Source organism: Neomonachus schauinslandi, chromosome 4 (assembly GCF_002201575.2).
Source record: "Neomonachus schauinslandi chromosome 4, ASM220157v2, whole genome shotgun sequence".
Classification (NCBI taxonomy): domain Eukaryota; kingdom Metazoa; phylum Chordata; class Mammalia; order Carnivora; family Phocidae; genus Neomonachus; species Neomonachus schauinslandi.
Window position 1 is genome coordinate 89817827 of NC_058406.1, and position 22137 is coordinate 89839963.

The 22137-nt window shown below is 39.1% G+C and overlaps 1 protein-coding gene and 1 pseudogene across 1 annotated transcript in view; one reads left to right on the top strand and one right to left on the bottom strand.

The window, feature by feature from the left end:
* The window catches only part of FAM102B (family with sequence similarity 102 member B), an 81637-nt gene that overhangs the window by 24111 nt on the left and 35389 nt on the right, over positions 1–22137 (top strand). The window contains exon 2 of the mRNA XM_021690133.2: positions 16855–16975. Within this exon, the coding sequence (XP_021545808.1) occupies positions 16855–16975 (121 nt within the window). The remainder of the gene's footprint in view (positions 1–16854; positions 16976–22137) is intronic.
* Positions 4063–8210, bottom strand: LOC110580580 (annotated as a pseudogene).

A 22137-nucleotide genomic window follows, 5' to 3' on the forward strand; every position in this document is an offset into this window, starting at 1 on the left:
ATCTTTCCCTATACCTGTTAGTCATCTGTATGTCTTCTTTGAAAAAATGTCTACCCATTTCCTCTGCCCATTCTTTAATCAGGTTTTTTGTTGTTGTTACTGAGTTGTAGGAGTTCTAATTCTGGATCTTAACCCCTTATTGGATATATGATTTGCAAATATTTTCTCCTATTCAGTAGACTGCCTTTTCATTTTGTTGATGGTTTTCTTTGCTCTGCAGAAGCTTCTGAGTTTGATGTAGTGTTGTTTGTTTTTGTCGCCTTTGCTTTTGGAGTCAAACCTCAAGATCATAGTCAAGATTATGTCAAGGAGCTTACCCAGCTGTGTCTTCTTCTGGGAGTTTTATGATTCCAAGTCTCATGTTCAAGTCTTGAATCCAGTTTGAGTTAATTGTTGCGTATTGTGTAAGATAGTGGTCTAATTTCATTCTTTCGCATGTGGCTGCCCAGTGGTGAACTTGAGAGAGTAGTCTCATTAGAGTCATTGGGGCAGAATCCAAGTTTCGTGGAGTCAGGGGGTGGGCAGGTGGTGAAGCAGCCGAAGTGTCGAGTGTAATTGTGTTTTTGGGAACTTTGTTGATGAAGAGGAGAAAAGTGAATCAGGTAAAAGGGGGGAAAACAGGACAAAACAATAGCTTTATGCATTTATTTTTAGGATGGAGACCCAAACATGATCCTAGGCTGGGGCAAAGAAACAGTGTAAGAGAAAATAGGGGTAGAAATATTTAAAACAAACCCATGATTGAACACCTTTCTGTTATCTCAAAGAAAAAAAGAAGTTTCTGTCCTGAAACCTGTTTACTGGTTTCAGAAGAAATTCTTAGGCTTCTCCTAATCAAATGCTATTTCCAAACATTGTGGCTTAGAAACTAGCTTACACCCAAGTCTGATTTTATCTTAATGAAATGAGGAAGTAACCATAGTATTGATTTTGGACCTTACATATTTGCTTCATTTCATTTTCGTGAGTCATCATTAGCATAGCATTGGAATAAACTTATTTAGTGACATTTTCTTTCTAGTTAAAATTTTATATATTTCCTTGTTCACAGACTGCAAGCACATTTCAAAGGCAATTTCTGGGAATTTTCTAGTGCTGGTGTCTAAAAAAAGTTGTTGACTTTTTTTTTAGAAAAGTTGTTAACATTTTATCTTCTATTGTTATCTTTTGAGGCCAGTTCAGGGTCCCATAAGGTTGTTTGTTTTTTTTTTAAGTATCACCTCTGTGTACCATCCTGGACACGAAAGTCTCTGCATTTTGGTCATTTCTTATGGGATAGAATGACTTTCAGAAAGCTCAAATGACTGTCTTCCTTGGAGTGTCCTATAGACATCACTATTTTCTCTGCATCCAAGGCAGAGACGGTTTTAGAAATAACAGCCCCAGAAACATAGAAAAGATTGTTCATAGTCCCTGCAAAAGAAAATAATTGGTTCCAAAATTTTGCTTATAGGCTAAATTAGTAAAGAACCTTTTAAAAGCAACCATAAATTTCCTTTATAATTTCTATGAATGCATTTCTATTCATGGAAAAATTAACTCAGTCATTAAGTTACTAATACAGATGGTAAGCATTTGTAATTATATACAACTGAGCACTATAAGCTCTCTCATTATACTAATATAGTGTAAGCCTTCATGAAGCAACTAGGAATTCAGTAATACCTGCAATATTAGCTCTTGCCAGTTCCTCATTTGAGAAACTATATATTAGTGCCAACTGATAGTAAGCCAAAATGAATCTGACAGTAATTTTTACTAAGGTCACCCATATAAAACCAGCATACAAAAAAGAAAAAAAGAAAAAATTGAGAAGATATTTAAAATATTCATTGCAGTTTTTCTAACTCACCTACTGTGACCCCCCTGGGGTTTCCTTCCATGTGAGGAATGGTATCAGACCTGTCAAGCAATGCAGTGTGATGCATAATCACGGAGCTTACACTGACTGTGGTCACAGTCAGCAGGAGATACCATGGTGGGTCTCTGCCACTCAAGAAATCTCCCAGCCCACGTGCTCAGTATAGTCCTTCTCTGTTCAACCCCTAACCGCATCCTTTCACTGCCACCCAGATCTCTCCCCTCTTCCATCTCGTCCCCAGACCTCCCTTCAAAGTAGCACTCACTAGACCGTGTTGCCGTGACTTTTATTTTAATTCACTTCTTTTGCCTGAGTTTTTCCTTATTATTATATCATTATCATTATTTTAAGAATTACCAAAATAGCCAGAGTAGAGCCTTCACAGCACAGTTTTCCTGCTATTTTGTCACATTCCAGCTGTGTCACTGGCTCATTTCACTCCCAATCTCAAAAATGTAAGCATTCTACATTCTTCTCCTCCTTATCTGTATCTCCAAATCAGTCCTGATGGCCTGTGCATGTTGTTTTGAATTCACTACTTAATATCACTGTAGCAGATAAACCTCCTCTGATACTCTAGAGCTCCCTTTCAATAATTTATGCTTGTGAAAATACCCAAGGGGGAGTATATTTTTTAATATATTCTGTAACACACAGCAAAAGTTCACTAAAGCCCCATCTTTCTTGCTCTTAGTATTATTTATTTGCAAGGCACCTCCAGACACTTATAAAATGTCCCAGGAGTTTATCGAAACAAGAGAATCGTTTTACCCAGGGACTCAGGAATTGTATCATAGAAAAAGCTTTTGAGTGGTCTGGATTCATAACATTTTGTTCTTTACACAGTGCTATATATATATAAAATATATATAAGTAATATAATAAATAATTATATATCATATATGTAATTTATATGGTAAATAGATAAATTAAATATTTAATTTTGGGGCACCTGGGTGGCTCAGTTAAGTGTCCAACTCTTGATCTCAGCTTAGGTCTTGATCTCAGGGTTGTGAGTTCAAACCCCACATTGGGCTCCACGCCAGGCATGAAGCCTACTTAAAAAAAAGAGAGAGAAAGAAATTAGACTTGAGCCCAAGTCTTCTGAGCCTAAAGTTTGCTCCCTGTCCAGTAGACTGTGTAGATGAGGTTGGATGGTAGGAAAAGGACAGAGCACGTTTGGGAGGCACCTCAAGGGAGAGAGGCTGTTATCTTTTACACATGTTTTTAGACTGTTCAGAAAGAACCAAAAAAATGTCATTTTGTTCAAAAATAAAGTATTTTGAAAGAACAGGTAACCTACTGACTTGGTTTCTTGCCCTTTTTTTTGATTCGTAAGGCCTAACTTTTAATTCATTTTTCTTATTCTTACACAACGCAAGTGTCTTATTCAGAAAGGGTGCCTGAGTGATAACTTTTTGCTTTGCTTTGCTTTGTTGTTGTTTTGGGTTTTTTTAGTCCTTGCATGTCTGACAGAATATCCTTTTTTCCTTCAGACACGATGCATGGTTTGGGCTAGGTATAGAATCCGCAGTTCACATCTGCTTATTAGTTCTGTAAAGTTAATCCCTTTTCCCTTTGTTTTTAAGAGTTGTGGAGAACATATATTCATTCCTGTGTACATAACTTGATTTTAAGTACATGTGTTCATGAAGGATTTCACCTTATTGAAATAGGGAAGCTTTGTGTAGTTTTCTCTTTTTTTTTTCCCTCAATTAAAGATTTGATTTATTCAAGTACCCAAAAACATTCTACAGTGGAAACTGTTTTATTAGACTCCATGGCCCACACACATACTGCCACACTGTTTTCAGAAGACTTGAAATGCCACTGATAGTTTAAAAACTGTACACCTGGTGGAAAAATGAGGAAGACAATTTAATGTTGCATCTGGATCCAGAGGTGCATCAAATTAAACGACCGCTCCCATTAGCAAACAGGTGTTTCATGATGATATCCAGGAAGAAATGGTTGGTGATGGACAATTCAGAAATGCTTCCCCAAAAGGCAGATGGTTCTTTAAAAAGTTTCAGATCACAGCCCATGCAGAAAACACTGATGCCCAACACACTGAATCTCGGTCCAGGAAACATGGGTCTTTCGGGTTCCACGTGGCTGGGGTGCCCCTACAATCATGTTTCTGTGCTGTAACTATGAGGCTCCTTTATACCAGACAGAGAGCGGGTGGGGTCTGTCCACCATCAGTCATCGTGGATGGCAGTGTAAAAAATGATCCAAATGACCATGAGCAAAGCAAAAGATGTCATAAACCCTTCTTTTGTGAGCTCCCATGTGCCACCATATTCTTCCTCACCCGTCTGTAGGTAGTTGCTGAAGCAGAAGTACAGGACTCCTGCATTGATTAGGCAGAATTCTGCTATTCCCAGGAAACCCCGCAATGCTCACACTCCCCAAATGACACCTAGGACCACAGAGATGATCTGTCAGAACCAGTAGATCACATCTAAAAATTCATCCTTGTCCTCCCAGGCCATGTAGCTCCACAGCACCTTGCTCCAGACAGAGACTTTGAGGGCCCCGTTGGCCAGCTGCGGCTGAGGCAGCTCCTTTTTTTTTTTCTTTTTTTTTTAAGTTTTGTGTAGTTTTCATTACATTTTCCCAAACTATCCTGTGTATTCTTAAATTTGTAGTATAAGGTCTTTCCTTAGATTAGGAATGGGTTTTTTCTGTTACTTCATTTTTTTATTGTGCTTTCTTCATCTGTACTGTCCTTTCTAGAAGGTAGGGAACTAATGCTATGTAGAATGTGTATATTTACAGCAAAATAAATTAATTTGCTTGGATGATAAAATAGTCTTGTCAAAAATACTTATTTTGATACATGGGAATCATGAAATTTTAGCATCTAGTTTAACACTTATTCCTAAATGAAGAAGTTGAAGCCCCAGTAGGTTAAATGATTAGTCACAACTCACCTAGTTTATAATAGAAAACACCTTGGTTCTCTATCCTTTGCTCTTTCCATATATCATCCTGCTTTTCTTTCACTGGCTCTTAAACTGAGAAGTCATAAATAGAAAAACTATATGTTAACTGACAGGTGAACTGGGTGCTAGTCTTCCTTTTTTATATTATTCAAATGGTTTCTATTAAGTGTTTAGAAATGTGATCAAAAAGTATATAGAAAAAATAATCTATGACTATACATATGGGAACTTAAAAAATACATGTCTCTTTAGGTGAACATAAATTCATATTTTACTCATAAAAACAACTACTCAGTTATCATACTATAAAAATTGGCATAATTTTGCATACTTTTTTTTTAAATGACTTTTCTTGTTAGGACATCTGCTAAGTCACTGAATGACAATCTTTCTTTTTCTTTTTTTTTTTTTTTAAAGATTTTTATTTATTTGACAGAGAGAGACACAGTGAGAGAGGGAACACAAGCAGGGGGAGTGGGAGAGGGAGAAGCAGGCTTCCCGCAGAACAGGGAGCCAATGCGGGGCTCGACCCCAGGACCCTGGGATCATGACCTGAGCCGAAGGCAGATGCTTAACAACTGAGCCACCCAGGCGCTGTGGCAATCTTTCTTGCATGAGGCTACAAAGACTTTTTTTAAATGTATTCAGCAGATTATTAACAAGCAAGTATTCAAACATTTATTTGGGGACCTACTGTATGTCAAGTAGTAGTGTGTGTTTCTAAATGAAATTTCTCATCAGAACAGTTCTGGGGTGGGGAGCCTGGGTGGCTCAGTCGGTTGAGCATCTGACTCCTGATTTTGGCTCAGGTCATGATCTCAGGGTTGTGGGATTGAGCCCCCGCATCAGGCTCCATGCTCAGCAGGGAGTCTGCTTGAGATTCTCTCCCTCTCCGGGCGCCTGGATGGCTCACTTGGTTAAGTGACTGCCTTCAGCTCAGGTCATAATCCTGAAGTCCCAGGATCGAGTCCCACATCGGGCTCCTTGCTCAGCAGGGAGTCTGCTTCTCCCTCTGACCCTCTCCCCTCTCATGCTCTCTCTCACTCTCTCTCTCTCAAATAAATAAAGTCTTTAAAAAAAAAAAAAAGATTCTCTCCCTCTCCTGCTCCTCCCGCACCCACTCCTGCTCACGCTCTCTCTCTCAAATAAATAAAATCTTGAAAAAAAAAATTCTGAGCAGTGAACAGTGAGCTGTTGACAAACTTGCCTGCATTACAGCATGTTCTTTTCTCTTTCCTTCCTCATGATGAAAGAGGAGCCCCTTCTTCTGTCGAGAGCCAATCCCCCCAACTATTGTCCATTTCACATCTGCTCTGACATTCTCAGAGATGGGTCCTCTCTGGTGCCATTATTCATACCTCCTCAAATTTTTGACTTTTTCTCTTTAGTGGTTCTTTCCTGTCAGTGCTAAAACATGCTTAAGTCTCCTGCATGTTAGTTGAAATCTTCTTTCTACCCCATGTCCCCATCCGACTGCCACCTTCGTCTTCTCCACTTTATTACTACTGTCTCTACCTCCTATAGTAATCTGCCTTCCACCCTCACCTTTGCACTGAAACTATACTTGCCAGTGTTATCAGTGACTTCATTGTTGCTGCTTTTTCATCATTATCTTACCTGCCCACTCTGCCACATTTGATATTCTGGGGCAACGCCTTCTTAAAAATCTTTTCCTTGGTTTCAGTGACAAACAGGATCTCCTTTGCTTCTCCATTTACCCTTTGGTCTCCTTCACCTGCCCCCTTCTCCTCCCATACCTTACATATCAGTGTTCCCTAGAGTTCCAGACTCCGCTCTCTTCCCTTCCTACTCTACCCACTCTCCCTGAATGGCCTTATCCATTCCCATGATCTCAGTGACCATTAACATGCTGAGGACTTAACATTTGTATTTTGAGCCCTGCCCTCTTTTTGAGTTCTAGGTCTCTGTATCTGTCTACCTACTGGACATTTCCAAAGGAGGGACTCTCAGGCTCCTCAACCTCAAAATGTCCAAACTCTGGATCATCATTTCCTACATTGTCTAACACTACCAGCAGAATGAATGAATGAATGAATGAATGATGAATGAATGAAAATCCCCTGGGCTCAATTTTTTTCCACTGAATGATAGTACTGTCCACCCAGTTACACAAGCCAAAAATGCCTCTAAAATGCGAGAGATTCATGTACGCCTAGTGTTGTAATTAAAAGTCACAGTTTTTACGGATCTCATTTATTCTTGGAGTTTTAAAATATTTATTTTTGCTTCAGTTCCCAAAGGTTCATTTTCTCATGAATCTATATCTCTTAGAAAATAGAAACCTCCATTGACTATTGAAGAAAATTCCCTACTTATAAATTTAATCATTATTTCTGGGCGGCAAATGTAAGTAGATGTAGAACTACTTACATTCTTTTTTTTTTTTTTAAAGATTTTATTTTATTTATTTGACAGAGAAAGACACAGCGAGAGAGGGAACACAAGCAGGGGGGAGTGAGAGAGGGAGAAGCAGGGGGGAGTGAGGGAGAAGCAGGCTTCCCGCGGAGCAGGGAGCCCGATGCGGGGCTCCATCCCAGGACCCTGGGAACATGACCTGAGCTGAAGGCAGACGCTTAACGACTGAGCCACCCAGGCGCCCCAACTACTTACATTCTTAATAATAGCAACTCCTAACATTTATTATTGAGATCCACTATAAGGCACTGTTCTAAACACTGTAATAATTCACTTAGTTTCCAAAAACTCCCTTGACTTGTGGGTACTGTTACTACCCCTGTTTCGTGGAGGAGGAAACGGAAGTGCAGCGAGGTTAGGGAGTGTGTCCAGTGTGAGAGCCGGCAAGTAGCAGAGGCAGGATTTGAACCCAAGCAGACTGGCTCTGGATACAAGCACTTCACCTCCCTGCAGTAATGTTGTCTGGCAAAACAGCTTGCATTCCTCACAGCAGTTTTTGATCACTGTTTCTGAAAAGTTAAAAATACTTCAAATTCCAAGATATGGCATAATTTTAAATATATGTGTAGAGTATACATATGCAAGTTATTCTTAGAATATTAAATAATGCAGTTTGCTGGTACAGTAAGTTACAAAAAATGGATCCATAATTTTCACTCTTTATTAATTTTTTAAAGACTTTTTAGATTTTTTTTTAACTCTTGAAGGATAAACAGTGGCCATAGCAACACTTACCTTCTTTTAAGTCCTCTGCTTACATATTTCACAATCAGCAACTTTATCGTTTATCTTAGAAATACTTGACTTTCCACAGTATCAACATAAATCCTATTCTCTTGCTTTGTTTCTTGAAAGTGGTTAAGCAACCATATAAAACTCATAGGAAATTAATGACTCACATAACGGAAAACATTACTAAATGTGACTTTTGTCTCAGTTGCCAAGTAGTCTGAGTTTGTTTCCATGGTAACCCATCAGTATAACAAACTGTCACGAACTAGCTTTGCCACTTTGTTTGTTTGTGTAGTTTGGACAGCTTTCTGTCAGCTGTGTGTCTATGCATGTATATTTGCGTGCATGTATACACATTAAAGATTATGACAAAAAAATTCTGAATAATTGCCTTGGGCATACAAAATTTTTCCTTTATTTAGAGAAATTGTTGAATACTTGAGGGCTATTACTCTGATGATATAAAATCGAAAAGATTGCCTAAATTATCATATCTTTTTCTACTTGAATTCCTTTTAAGAAGGGACATAGCTATTTTTAAGCTTATAAATTTTTAAAATTTGTTTCAAATATCGGTTCATTTGAAATATGTGTAATCATAGAAGCATCTGCCAGAGACAAGGCAGAAAAAAAAGGAAAGTAGGACTGCATCCTAGGAGATGAGGACTGAATGGAATGATGGAGGAAGCCAACTCGGTCAGTTCTTGCCAGCCCCTCTCCTGGGTGGCAATACTCTGGGATACAGAATGCAGACACAGAGGCATTCAGGGAACCAAGGTAGACCGCATCATACATGACACCAGGCTTTCACCTGAAGGCTGAGTTGGGGAATGATTTCTAGAGCAGGTCATGACTAAACTAAGTGAGTAAGAATTAAATTGGTAAATCTAGGGAGTTGAAAGGGAGAGTAGACAGCATACAGAGGAAAGAAAACCTCATGAACAAGGCATACAAATGAGGAATAGTGTGAAGTAAATTGGGATTGACAAGCAGTATGAGACAGAAAAGGTCAAGAGAGGGGCACCTGGGTGGCTCAGTCGGTTAAGCGGCTGCCTTCGGCTCAGGTCATGATCCCGGAGTCCTGGGATCGAGCCCCACGTCGGGCTCCCCACTCAGTGGAGAGCCTATTTCTCCCTCTCCCTCTGCCTGCCTTTCTGCCTACTTATGCTCTCTCTCTCTCTATCAAATAAATAAATAAAATCTTTAAAAAAAAAAAAAAGGGTCAAGAGACTAAAGATAAGCAGGGACCTAATCATGGCCATGTTAAGTAGGTTGGAGGTAATCCTCCAAGATATGGGGAACTGGTGAAGGATTTTACTATTTTTTTAAAGATTTATTTATTTATTTTGGGGTAGGGGGAGAGCCAGAGGGAGAGGGAGAGAGACTCTCAAGCAGACTCTGCGCTGAACACAGAGCCGATCTCGGGGCTCGATCCCACAACCCTGAGATCAGGACCTGAACCAAAACCAAGAGTCAGACACTTAACTGACTGAGCCACTCAGGTGCCCTGTCGGTGAAGGATTTTAAACAGAGGAATGACATTTTGAAATTTGTATTTTAGAAGGAGCTCTCTGGTAGCAATGAGAAAGGTAGATTTGAGTGAGGACCATTTAGGAGGCTGTTGCCATATTTCAAGGAAGAGCTGTTAAGGGACTGAATTAGGGTAGTGGTGCTAGACACAGAAAAGGGGTTGATTTAGGAAAAATCGTGAAGTAGCATAGGCAGGAATCAGTAGCTGGGACTGTTTATTTGTGACTAATGCATGACATTTATTCATTCAGTCAACAAATATTTATCTAGTGTTTACTGTGGTTGGCAGTGTATTGTCCAGAGTGATTTTCTGGGCTCTTATTTTTGCCTTCATCATTTCTGAGTTTCTACTCCAGTAAGGATTCTTTGTTGTGTGACATCATGAGTTAATTAATGATCATGTACACTTTTCATAGCCTTAGTTCATCCCAACCTGATCTCTTGGTTCATTAGACTTTCTTACTCTCACATAAGAACCTGTTCCAGAGTCTTAGCTTATATGTCAGTCTACTACTTGGGAGACAGTATTCATGTGTCTGGATAGTGTCTTAATTCCCTGCAAGTGGATCTGAGCTTATCTGTGGCTTCATTGGGTGGGGCTGTACAGGTCATGAAAAATATATACAATATATACAAAAATATGCACAAAACATTTCATCCATAATATTTGATTTTATCTTTTAGTTTTATTGAAGTATAATTGACAAATTAATTATATATGCTTAAGATGTACAGCTTGATGGAGTGCCTGGGTGGCTCAGTCAGTTGGGTGTCCAACTCTTGATTTCAGCTCAGGTCATGATCTTAGTCCTGGGATCGAGCCCCACATTGGGCTCTGCACTCAGTGGGGAGTCAGCTTGAGATTTGCCCTCTCCCTCTGCCACTCCCCCCACTCATGCACGCACTCTCACTCTCTTGCACTTTCTCTCTCTCACAGAAACAAATAAATCTTTAAAAAAATGATGTACAACTTGAGATGTTTAGATTTATGTATACATTGTAAAATGATGACCACAATCAAACTAATTAACATATCCATCACGTCACATAATTACCTGTTTTTTCTGGTGAGAATATTTAAGATCTACTCTTTTAGCAAATTAGAAGTATGCAATACAGCATTATTAACTATGGTCACCATGCTGTACATTAGATCTCCAGAACTTATTCATCTTTCTAACTGAATTCGGTACCCTTTGGCCAACATCTTCCCCATTTCCCCACTTTCTAACTCCTGGCTGCCACCATGCTACTCATTGAGTTCCACTATTTTAGATTCCACATATAAGTGAGGTCATGCAATATTTGTCTTTCTGTGTTTGACTTACTTCACTTTGCATAATGTCCTCCACCCTTACCCATATTATCACATTTACTTCTTTTTTGTGGCTGAATAACATTCCTGTGTGTGTGTGTGTGTTTGTGTGTGTGTGTGTGTGTGTGTGTGTCACACATTTCTTCAGTCATCCCTCAACAGACACTTAGGTTGTGTCCATATCTCAGCTATTATGAACAATGCTGGAGTGAACATGGGAGCAGAAATATCTCTTCAAATATCAATTACATTTCCTTTGGATATGTACCCAGAAGTGGAATTGCTGGATCATATGGTAATTCTATTTTTAATTTTTAAGGAACCTCCATACAGTTTTTCATAATGACTATACCAATTTATAGTCCCATCAACCATGTAGGAGAGTTCTTTTTTTTCCACATTCTTTTTTTTTTATAGATTTTATTTATTTACTTTTGAGAGCGAGAGAGAGAAGGGCTGAGAGAGAAGCAGACAACCCACTGAGCAGGGACCCCGATGGAGGGCTCCATCCCAGGACCCTGAGATCATGACCTGAACCAAAGGCAGATGAATAACCGACTGAGCCACCCAGGCGCCCTTTTTTCCACATTCTAACCAACGCTTTTTTTGTCTTTTTGATAACAGCCACTCTAATAGGTGTGAGGCCATATCTCATTGTGGTTTTGATTTGCATTTCTCTAATGATTAGTGATTACAATCATATATCTGTTGGCCTTATATCTTCACTTGAGAAATGTCTATTCAAACGTTTTTGCCCATTTTTTAATTGTGTTGTATGGAGGTTTTTTTGTTTTTGCCATTGAGCTGTTTGAGTTTCTTATATATTTGAGACATTAACCTCTCATCAGATACATGGTTGGAGAATATTTTCTCCCATTCCATAAGTTGCCTTTTCATTCTGTTGATCATTTCCTTTGCTCTGCAGAAGCTTTTTAGTTTGATGCAGTCACTTATCTATTTTTGCTTTTGCCTGTGCTTTTGATGTTATACCCAAAAAAATCATTGCCCAGACCAATGTCAAGAAGCTTTTTCTCTATTTTTTTCTAGTAGTTTTACTGTTTTAGGTCTTATGTGTAAGTTTTTAAATCCATTTTGTGTTGATTTCTGTATATAGTATAAGAGTCCAATTTCATTCTTCTATTGTGAATAACCAGTTTTCCTAGCACCACTGTCCTTTTTCCATTATGTTTTCTTGGCACTCTTAATCAAAGATCAGTTGAGTGTAAGTGGGTGGAATTATTCCTGAGCTCTCTATTCTGTTTCACTGGTCTATATTTCTGAGGGTTTTTTTTTCCCAATACCATACTGTTTTTATTGCTGTGACTTTGTAATACATTCTGAAATCAGAAAGTGTGATGCCTCCAGCCTTGTTCTTCTTCCTCAAGATTGCTTTGGGGTCTTCGTGGTTACACAGGAATTTTGGGATTGTTTTTTTCTAGTTCTGTAAAGAATCCCATTGGGATTTTGATAGGGATTGCATTAAATCTGTATATCACTTTGGGTAGTATGGACCTTTTAACAATATTAATTCTTCCAATCCATAGGATGCCTTCCCATTTGTTTGTATCTTCATTACTTTCCTTCATCAGTGTTTTATAGTTTTCAGTGTACAAGTCTTTCACCTCTTTGATTAAATTTATTTCTAGGTATTTTATTCTTTTTGTTGCTATTGTGAATGGGATTGTTTCCTTAATTTCTTTTTCAGGTAGTTCATTGTTCATGTATAGAAACACCACAGATTTTTTTTTCTTATTTTGATTTTGTATCCTGCAACTTTACTGAATCTGTTTATTCTGACAGTTTTTTTGGGGGGGGGTGGTCTTTAGGGCTTTATATCTATATGATCATATTGTCTGCAAATAGAGCTAATGTTACTTCTTTCTTTCTGATTTGGATGCTTTTATTTCTTTTCTTGACTAATTGCTCTGGCTAGGATTTCCAGTACTATATTCCAGAAGTGGTGAGAGAGGGCATCCTTGTATTGTGCTAGATCTTAGAGGAAGAGCTTTCAGGTTTTCCTTACTGATTATGATGTTAGCTGTGGGCTTTTCATATATGGTCTTTACTGTATTGAGGTAAGTTGCTGCTATACCAATTTTGTTGAAAGTCTTTATCATGAGTGGATGCTGCAGAAAAAGCGTGCCACATTTAATCTATTCAGATGATCATGTGGTTTTTTTTTTTAAGATTTAATTTTTTTATTTGACAGAGAGAAAGAGAGAGAGAGAACAAGCAGGGAGAGTGGCAGACAGAGGGAGAAGCAGACTCCCCTATCTTTTGGAAGAGTTTAAGAAGGATTGGTAAAAATTTTCCTTTGAGTGTTTGATAGAATTCTCCTAAGAACTATCTGGTCCTGGGCTTTTTGTGGGGGTGGTTGTTCAAAAGTTTTTGATTATTGATTCAGTCTCCTTATTTGTTTTTGATCTGTTCAAGTTTTCTGTTTCTTCTTGATTCAGTTTTAGCAAGTTGTATGTTTCTAGGAATTTATTGATTTCTTCTAGATTATCTAGTTTGTTAGCATATAACTTAATAATAGTCCCTTATGGGGCGCCTGGGTGGCTCAGTCGTTAAGCGTCTGCCTTCGGCTCAGGTCATGGTCCCAGGGTCCTGGGATCGAGTCCCACATCGGGCTCCCTGCTTGGAGGGAAGCCTGCTTCTCCCTCTCCCACTCCCCCTGCTTGTGTTCCTGCTCTCGCTGTCTCTCTGTCAAATAAATAAATAAAATCTTTAAAAAAAAAAAAAAAAATAGTCCCTTATGATTCTTTTTATTTCTGAAGCATCTGTTTTAAATGTCTCTTTTTCCCTTTTTTTAAAGATTTTATTTATTTATTTGAGAGAGAAAATGAGATAGAGCATGAGAGGGGGGAGGGTCAGAGGGAGAAGCAGACTCCCTGCTGATCAGGGAGCCCAATAAGGGACCCGATCCCAGGACTCCAGGATCATGACCTGAGCCAAAGGCAGTCGCTTAACCAGCTGAGCCACCCAGGCGCCCCGTGTCTCTTTTTTCATTTCTTATGGTCTTCACTCTTTTTTTCTTAGGCTAGCTATGAATTCCTTGATTTTGTTTATTTTTTTTTTTTCAAAAAGTCAACTCTTGGGGCACCTGGGTGGCTTCAGCTCGGGTCATGATCCCAGGGTCCTGGGATTGAGCCCCGCATCAGGCTCCCTGCTCAATGGGGAGCCTGCTTCTCCCTCTCCCTTTGCAGCTCCCCCTGCTTGTGCTCGCTCTTGCTCTGTGTCTCTCTCTCTCAAATAAATGGATAAAATCTTTAAAAAAATAAGAATATCAAGCCCATGTTTTTTTATTTCTGTGAGTACTTTTTAGTTCCTTATATGTTCTGTTTTATAGCATCCTATTCCTTTATGGTAGATGCAATTTCTGTCTCTCTGAGAATCTTTTTTTCTTCTTCCAGCATAGACTCTGTTTTTTAAAATTTGCCTTTTTGCTATTCATTCTGGTCTCAGTTTGTTCATATTAAGAGACATTCTTCAAATGTTTGCTCATATTTAACTGTGAGGCAATTAAAGTTGCTTAGAGGCTTTGTGCATGTAGAGAGTGTTCATTGATTCAGGTTTTTACTGTAGATTGAGCTGGCAGAGTCATTTTGTAACCTCCAACATTCATCTCATTAGAGCTTTTTTTTGGGGGGTCTGGTTGAATTCCGCAGAGAATGTTCTTCTTACGTCTTCTTAAAGAATATATCCTGAGAAGCCAGATTAGGGGAAGAAGGTTGGAAGTCTTAGCATTCAATAAGTCCATCTTTCATCCTGGGTCCACCCTGCCCCCCCCACCCAGTATGGTCATTCTATTTTCAATACCTGCCCTCAGGTCATGTAACACAGAGAACCCTCTGTTGTACCTCATCAGAAGAATAAATCTTCTGCAGGAGTCAGGAAGATCTGAGGGCCTCTTTCTAAAAGAGTTTTCAATCAGTTCTTCTGCCATTTGTCCCTCCTTTGTTCCACTTAATGCTAATTTAAGATACCTGCTCTTGGCTTTCACCATTACCAGCTTAATGTTCAGCTTTCTTTGATTTGCTAAATCATTATCACTTGTTAATCCCTGGCCATTTATTTTTGTCTCCTCTCTGGTTCTCTTTGTCCTTGCTAGATGATGCCTTAAAAATTAAATAGAATGTTTGGGAGAGCAGAGGTAAATTAATACATGCTCTCAACCTGCAATCGTTAACTAGAAGTTTTTATGTAATTTTTTTTGAAGTAAAATATAGGGGTTTTTTTAGTTTTTGTTTTAAATGTCTGATTCCTGATCAAAGGTCAGTGATCTCAGTGACAGAAACAACGAAGTGCTTGGAAGCACAGGATGCTCCTGAGGGGTAGCCCTTCAGTATACTTGCACACCCTTTTTAGGAGCTCCAGAGGCCATGACTGATGCCTCCATCAAGTCTTGAGGCGCTGAGATGTTGATAGGGAAACAACATTTTAAAAAATTCTAATTTTATTTTTTCCTCTTTGTTATTTTCATTATTATTCACTGTTTTTTTCAAAAATTCATTTATTTTTAAGTATGCATGTTAGCTCATGCCTATCTTGCTGGGGATGCCTCATGTTGCCTGATAAATACCTCCAGATCCATTCTTTGCCAAAGAACTCATTCTGCCTGTGTTGTGACCATAGAAATAAATTGCACTCCTACTGGATTTCCAGGAAACTCCTCTAAGAACACATACATTCTAGGGGTGCCTGGGTGGCTCAGTTCATTGAGCTTCCATCTCTTGATTTTGGCTCAGGTCGTGATCTCATGGGTTCCAGCCCAGGAAGGGCTCCACACTCAGCTGGGAGTCTGCTTGAGATTTTCTCCCTCTACCCCTCCTCCCCCCCAACGTGTTCTCTCTCTGAAATAAATCTTTTTTTTTTTTTAAAGATTTTATTTATTTATTTGACAGAGAGAAACACAGCAAGAGAGGGAACACAAGCAGAGGGAGTAGGAGAGGGAGAAGCAGGCTCCCTGCTGAGCAGGGAGCCCCATGTGGGGCTCGATCCCAGGACCCTGGGATCGAGCCCCACATTGGGCTCCCTGCCTGCCACTCCCCCTGCTTGTACTCTCACACTCTCTCACTCTCTCTCTCTCTGGCAAATAAATAAAATATTAAAAAAAAAAAAAAAAAAGAACGAACCTCACCTTTTACTTTCCTAAGAAAATCAAAAACTATTCAGCCTGGGCTTTCTTGCCTTTCCCTTTTGGTTTCTCCAGTTTTCTCTTTATTTTCACCCATTGTCTTTCTTTTCTTCCCATGTTAGAGGAATAATTATCCTTCTGTTTTAAGGCCAAGCCCCCTACACTTATACAAAACAGTAGAGGGAACAGCAGGTACAAAGGCCTGGAAGCTTGAAAGAGCAGAGGTGGTTGGGAAAATACAGATTTTCCTTTATGGACAAGTAGGCTGTTGAGTTAAACGGGCCTGGTTTGAAAGCTAGTGCCGCGACTTCCTGCCTAAATGACCTTGAGTTAACTTTTCTCCTTGCGCTTCATCTTTCTTATCTATAAACCTCCTGGGGTTGCTGTGAGATTGAATAGCATGTGGTAAGCTGACAGCAAATGGCAGCTGTTGTTGCTGTTACGGAGGGAACAGGAGTAGAGCGATGGCAGGAGTCCATTTCAGAACACTTATTTGTTCCCAGTTCTGTCTCTGGTACTGACTAAACCACAGGCCCTACAAGGTTAGGAACACCGTCGTCCTCGTCTTCGTATCTCGGACACCTAGCACACAACCCGCACACCAAAAATAAACATGTATTATGTGCTGAATGAATGAGTAGTGAAGCTTCGATTTACGTTGATTCAATTGATATGTAATTTCACTTTTTTTTTAAATTTAAGTTTCTGTGGATAATTAAAAGCTTCTAGAGATTTTCAGACCACATTGTTAGAAGTTTGTTTTCTTCATGTTTCCAAATACTGGCTTTTAATCTATCACTTCTGCATTAGAGACCTGAGTGAAAGAGTGTGTATGCTTTTTTGACCTGTCATCAGTAGTAATTGTTTCTCTTTTTTTTTTTTTTTCCCCATTCAGGGAAGTGGTGCAAGCAAACTGTGTTCACTGGAGGAAGAAGTTCTCATTTATGTGCAAAATGAGTGCAAGTGCCACCACAGGCATCCTGGATCCTTGTATCTACAGAGTATCTGTGAGGAAGGTACAAAAGTAGCTGATTACGTCTCCCCTTTCAGAAACCGTAATTAGTTCCATAGTCCCTGACTCACTTTATTTAGCTCTACTTCATCATTAGAAGCGTTATATGTAATGCCACTTCACACTTGCAGCAATAATTTGAATTACTGTGACAAATAGGACTTAAGAAAATGTGAAGTCATAAACTATTACTCAAGGACCTTATCTCACTATCACTACCTTTAAGTGTTGACCCTATTTGTATTATTTGGGGGGGGCTCTATCTATCTTTATCCTGCCATTCATTAAATTTCTCATTGCTAGGCATTATTTTAGGGACCTTACATATATTACGTCTAACAACAACCATGAAAATGGGTGTTATTTTTTGGCAATTTCAGGAAAACTGAGGTTTAGAGAAGTTATCACTTGCCCAAATTCACATAGCTAAGAAATGGCAAAGTGGGGACTCACACGAATCTTTCTAATTCCAAGGCCCTGTTTTGTTTTTTATATCATTTCCTTTCCGCGTTAGGTTGAGGCATGTTCCCAGTAATCTACAAAGATGGTAATCTCAGGTGATCAACTTAATATATATAGAAATACGTGATCCTACTTTTTGGGGGGGTGAAAAAGAGGAAATCCATTTGTCACCACTATAGGTGAATGAAACTGTTGCCTTTAAATGTAACCTGTTTGTTACATCTTATATACATTTTTTTAAAGACTTTATTTATTTATTTGACACAGAGAGAGAGAGAACACAAGCAGGGGGAGCGGCAGGCAGAAGGAGAGGGAGAAGCATATTCCCCGCTGAGCAGGGAGCCCGACGCGGGGCTCCATCCCAGGATCCTGAGATCATGACCTGAGCCAAAGGCAGACGCTTAACGACTGAGCCATCCAGGCGCCCCTCTATCTTATATACATTTTTTTAAATTACCAATATAATACATATACGTGTTCAAAGATTAAGAGAAGGACTTAAAATGAAAAGCAGGAGTCCCTTGCCTTGTTCTTTTCCATTCCAGTCTTGTGTTCTTCTTTATCAGATAAGAAGTTGTATTTTTAACTTTCTTTCTCTGCTTTTTGAGTGAATGGATAGCACTATGTTGTGTGTGGCTATATTTTGTTATATTGATTCATCTACTCAGCTAAGATATAACATAAATACATATATACATTTTATAGGTTTTAAGCCTTTAATGAAAATAGACCTCTAAAACAGTCTAACTTGGAGCAGCAATAATTGCATCAAGGGGACACCTGGGTGACTCAGTCGGTTAAGCGTCTACCTTCAGCTCAAGTCACGATCCCAGGGTCCTGGGATCGAGTCCTGCATCAGGCTCCTTGCTCAGCGAGGAGCCTGCTTCTCCCTCTGCCTGCCACTCCCCCTGCTTGTGCGCTCTCTCTCTCTCTCTCTCTCTCTCTCTCATTGTGTCTCTCTCTGACAAATAAATAAATTTTTAAAATCTTTAAAAAAATAATAATTGCATTAAATCTTCCCTAAAGGAAGGATAGTGCAGTGAACGTGTGTATGTCATCATAGTGACCTATGTTTGAGTCCCAGATATGCTGCTTATTAACTGTAAGACCTTAGGCAGTTCTCCTGACTTTCTAAAACTCAGTTTCTTCATCCAAGCTAAGAGTATAATAATTGCTTTCTCTAGAAGTTTTGAGGATTAACTGATATAATAAAGCATCCTACCTTCTCTTTCTACTTTAATTGCTGCTGTGGCTTTTATATTGAAACCTTTACTAAATGGAGTTCTAGTCATAATTTTCTAAAGATGACCAGTCTTTGAATTTTAATAAAAGAAAACATATAACCAGTTTAGAGTAAAGCATAACTGCTAATTAAATACACTGAGTCGGGGTGCCTGGGTGGCTCGGTCATTAAGCGTCTGCCTTCGGCTCAGGTCATGATCACAGGGTCCTGGGATCGAGCCCCGCATCAGGCTCCCTGCTCCACGGGAAGCCTGCTTCTCCCTCTCCCACTCCCCCTGCTTGTGTTCCCTCTCTCGCCGTGTCTCTCTCTGTCAAATAAATAAAATCTTTAAAATAAATAAATAAATACACTGAGTCTATTACAAAAAAAACTAGTTATTTTGTAATTTAAGGTAGGACTTGTTCATCTGAAATAAACCAGTTCCTCAGGTTGTGATGGTTTGGTGTATTAGTTAGAGCATATACAATAAGCTGCTGAAGCAGATACCCAAATATACAATGACTTAAACAGGACAGAAGTTTATGTCTCTCGTGGGTAACAGCCAAGGGGTCCAGGGCTGGTAGAGCAGCTCTGCCATCTTCACCATATTATGCCCATCTTTAGATCCAAGGGAATTACTCCAGTCTTGTTATCTTTCAGCCACTGAGAAAAGAGAAAAGGCCACATGAGAATAAAAGTAAGAACCCATAAAGAAAAATCAGTAAACTCATCTATACAAACATTTTCTGCATTGCAAAAAAATACCTTAAGCAAAGCTATAAATTAAGGGAAACATCTGCAAACCATGTCAGAGGACTAATTTCCTTGGTATGGAAAGAGCTCCTTCAAATAAATCAAGAAGAAAAGATCAATAACCCTTTAGAAAAATAGGCAAGCAACAGAATATTTATTTCACAAAACAGAAAATATGAATAGCTTCCAAACCTATAAAAAATTACTCAGTCTCATGTATGTTAAAACTACAAATAAGGCACCATTTTTTACCTATAAATTTAACAAAGATCAAAAAGTTTGATAATGCACTCTGTTGCCTAGGACACAGGGAAGCAGTCCATCGCCTGTCAACAAATATGTGAGTTCCTACAAAGTGCCACCTACTATTCTAGGCCCTGAAAGGACAGTGGTGAACTGGAATAAGTTCCTGCCCTCAAGGACTCTCTTTTCTGGTTGGAGCTGGTGGAAAGAGTGATAGAAAAGATAGAGAGTAAGCATGTAACCAAATAAAATTGTTTTAGATGGTAAGTGTTGTATATAAAATTCAATGAGATAATAGAGAATAACTCAGGGAGAGGAAGTCATTTCAGAAAATTAGGGGAGACTTCTCTGAAAGGTAACATTTGAATAGGAGGCACTCATGTAAAGATCTAGGGAAAGACCATTCTAAAGCAGTAGGACCTTGTATTAACTAATACAGTCAAAGTTCTCCAGAGAAACAATCAATAGAGTGGAGAGGTAGCTATATAGATACAGATTTATTATAAGGAATTGGCGTACACAATTATGGAGGCCAGGAACTCCCACGATCTGCCATCTGCAAGCTGGGGACCCTAGAATGCTGGTGGTGTAATTTCAGTCTTCAGACCAAAGACCTGAGAACCAGGAAACCAATGGTGTAAGTTCAGGTCAAAGCCGTTAATTAGGAGTGCTGATGGTGTAAGTCCTAGTTTGAAAGCAGGAGAAAACTGATGTCCCAATTCAAACAGGTAAAGAGAGCGAATTTAACCTTCCTCAGCCTGTTTCTTCTATTCAAACCCTCAACAGATTGGATGATGCCCACCCACACTGAAGAAAGCAATCTGCTTTCCTCAGTTGACTGATTAAAATGTTAATCTCATCCAGAAACACCCTCACAGACATAGCCAGAAATAGTGTTTAATCGTATATCTGGGCACCCCATGACCCAGCAAGTTGGTACATGAAAGTAACCATCCCATACCTGAAAGTAAAAAGGCCCTGTGTTAGTTTCCTAGAGCTGCTGTATTGAAGTTCCATAAACTGAGTGGCTTAAAACAACACAAAGGTATTGTCTTATAGTTCTGGAGGTCAGAAGTCAAAATCAAGGTGTCAGCAGGGCCATGCTCTAAAGGCTCCAGAAACTGTTCCATGCCTTTCTCCTAACTTTTGGTAGCTCCAGGCATTCCTTGGCTTGTAGATGAATCACTCCAGTTACATGGCTGTCTTCTCCCTTTGTGTCTTCACATCATCTTCCCACTGTGTGTGTCTGTGACTATGTTCAAATCTCCTTTTTTTTTTTTAATGAGGGTTCCAGTCATGTTGGATTAGGACCTCATTCTAACTAGATTACCTATGTATTTCCAAATAAGATCACATCCCAAGGTACTGGCGGTTAGGACTTCAACATATCTTGGGGGGTGGGAGGAGAAATGCACAATGCAATCCATAACAGACCCTAAGATTATAATAAACCTGGGGATTTATGCTTCGGAAATTAATGGACCAGCTTATTAAACACCACCCATCCCTCTGAGAACAACCTGAAAAGTTAGACCAAATATAAAAAACAGCTGCTTGAAGGTATCAGAAGCTGCCAAGGCAGTAAGGACTTAAGAAGCTTAGAATCATAGACAAGGGAAGCATAAAGAGATGAGCCTGACATTTAGCATTGCTTTTTCCCTCAAAGCATTTGCTAAGTTGCAAGCAGTGGTTAAGAAGCTGAGCTGAAAGCAATGACTGAGAAGAGGCTAGCTGAGATCCCAGCAATTTTACAAGACTAAAGGGACAAAAACTGGAGTCCAGGACCCATCAGCATGAAGGGCCTTGGTAAATACCCCAGACTTTTCATTGGGACTCCCTAAGAGTTTCAATCTAGAAGGAGTATGGTGGGTATAGATCAGCCTGTATAAAGATTGAAACTCAGCTTCTAATCCGCTTAATCCCTGCTTAGATGAAAGTGATCTGCCCCTGTCAGAATTTGCCAGAAGCAAATGTGTATCTTCTCTGAAGGAAAATAACACTATTCTGAGCCTCACATTACTTCTTCAAATTATCATGCACAAAAATTACCAAGTATACCAAGAGACATGACTGCATGACCAAATATCAAAAGGAAAATAGATAATAAAAACACACTCATGGAAGATACAGGTTTTGGGAAGATCAGAGACAAACATTTACTGTAATTATAATGAGTGAACAATATGGGTGCATTTTATTAGAGAACTAGAAACTATAAAGGTAAAAGCAAATTGAATTCTAGAACTGAGAAATGAAATAACTAAAATTTAAGGTTAAGTAGACAAGGGGCACCTGACTGGCTTGGTTTGTAGAGCATGGGACTCTTGATCTTGGGATTGTGAGTTCAAGCCCCATGTTGCGTGTAGAGATTACTTAAAAAAAAAAAAACTTTAAAAAATAATAAGTAAATAAAGCTAAATAGATAAAAATAAATTTCAACAGACAGATTTAACAGCAGGCTTACCAAAACTGAAGAGAGGTTTGGT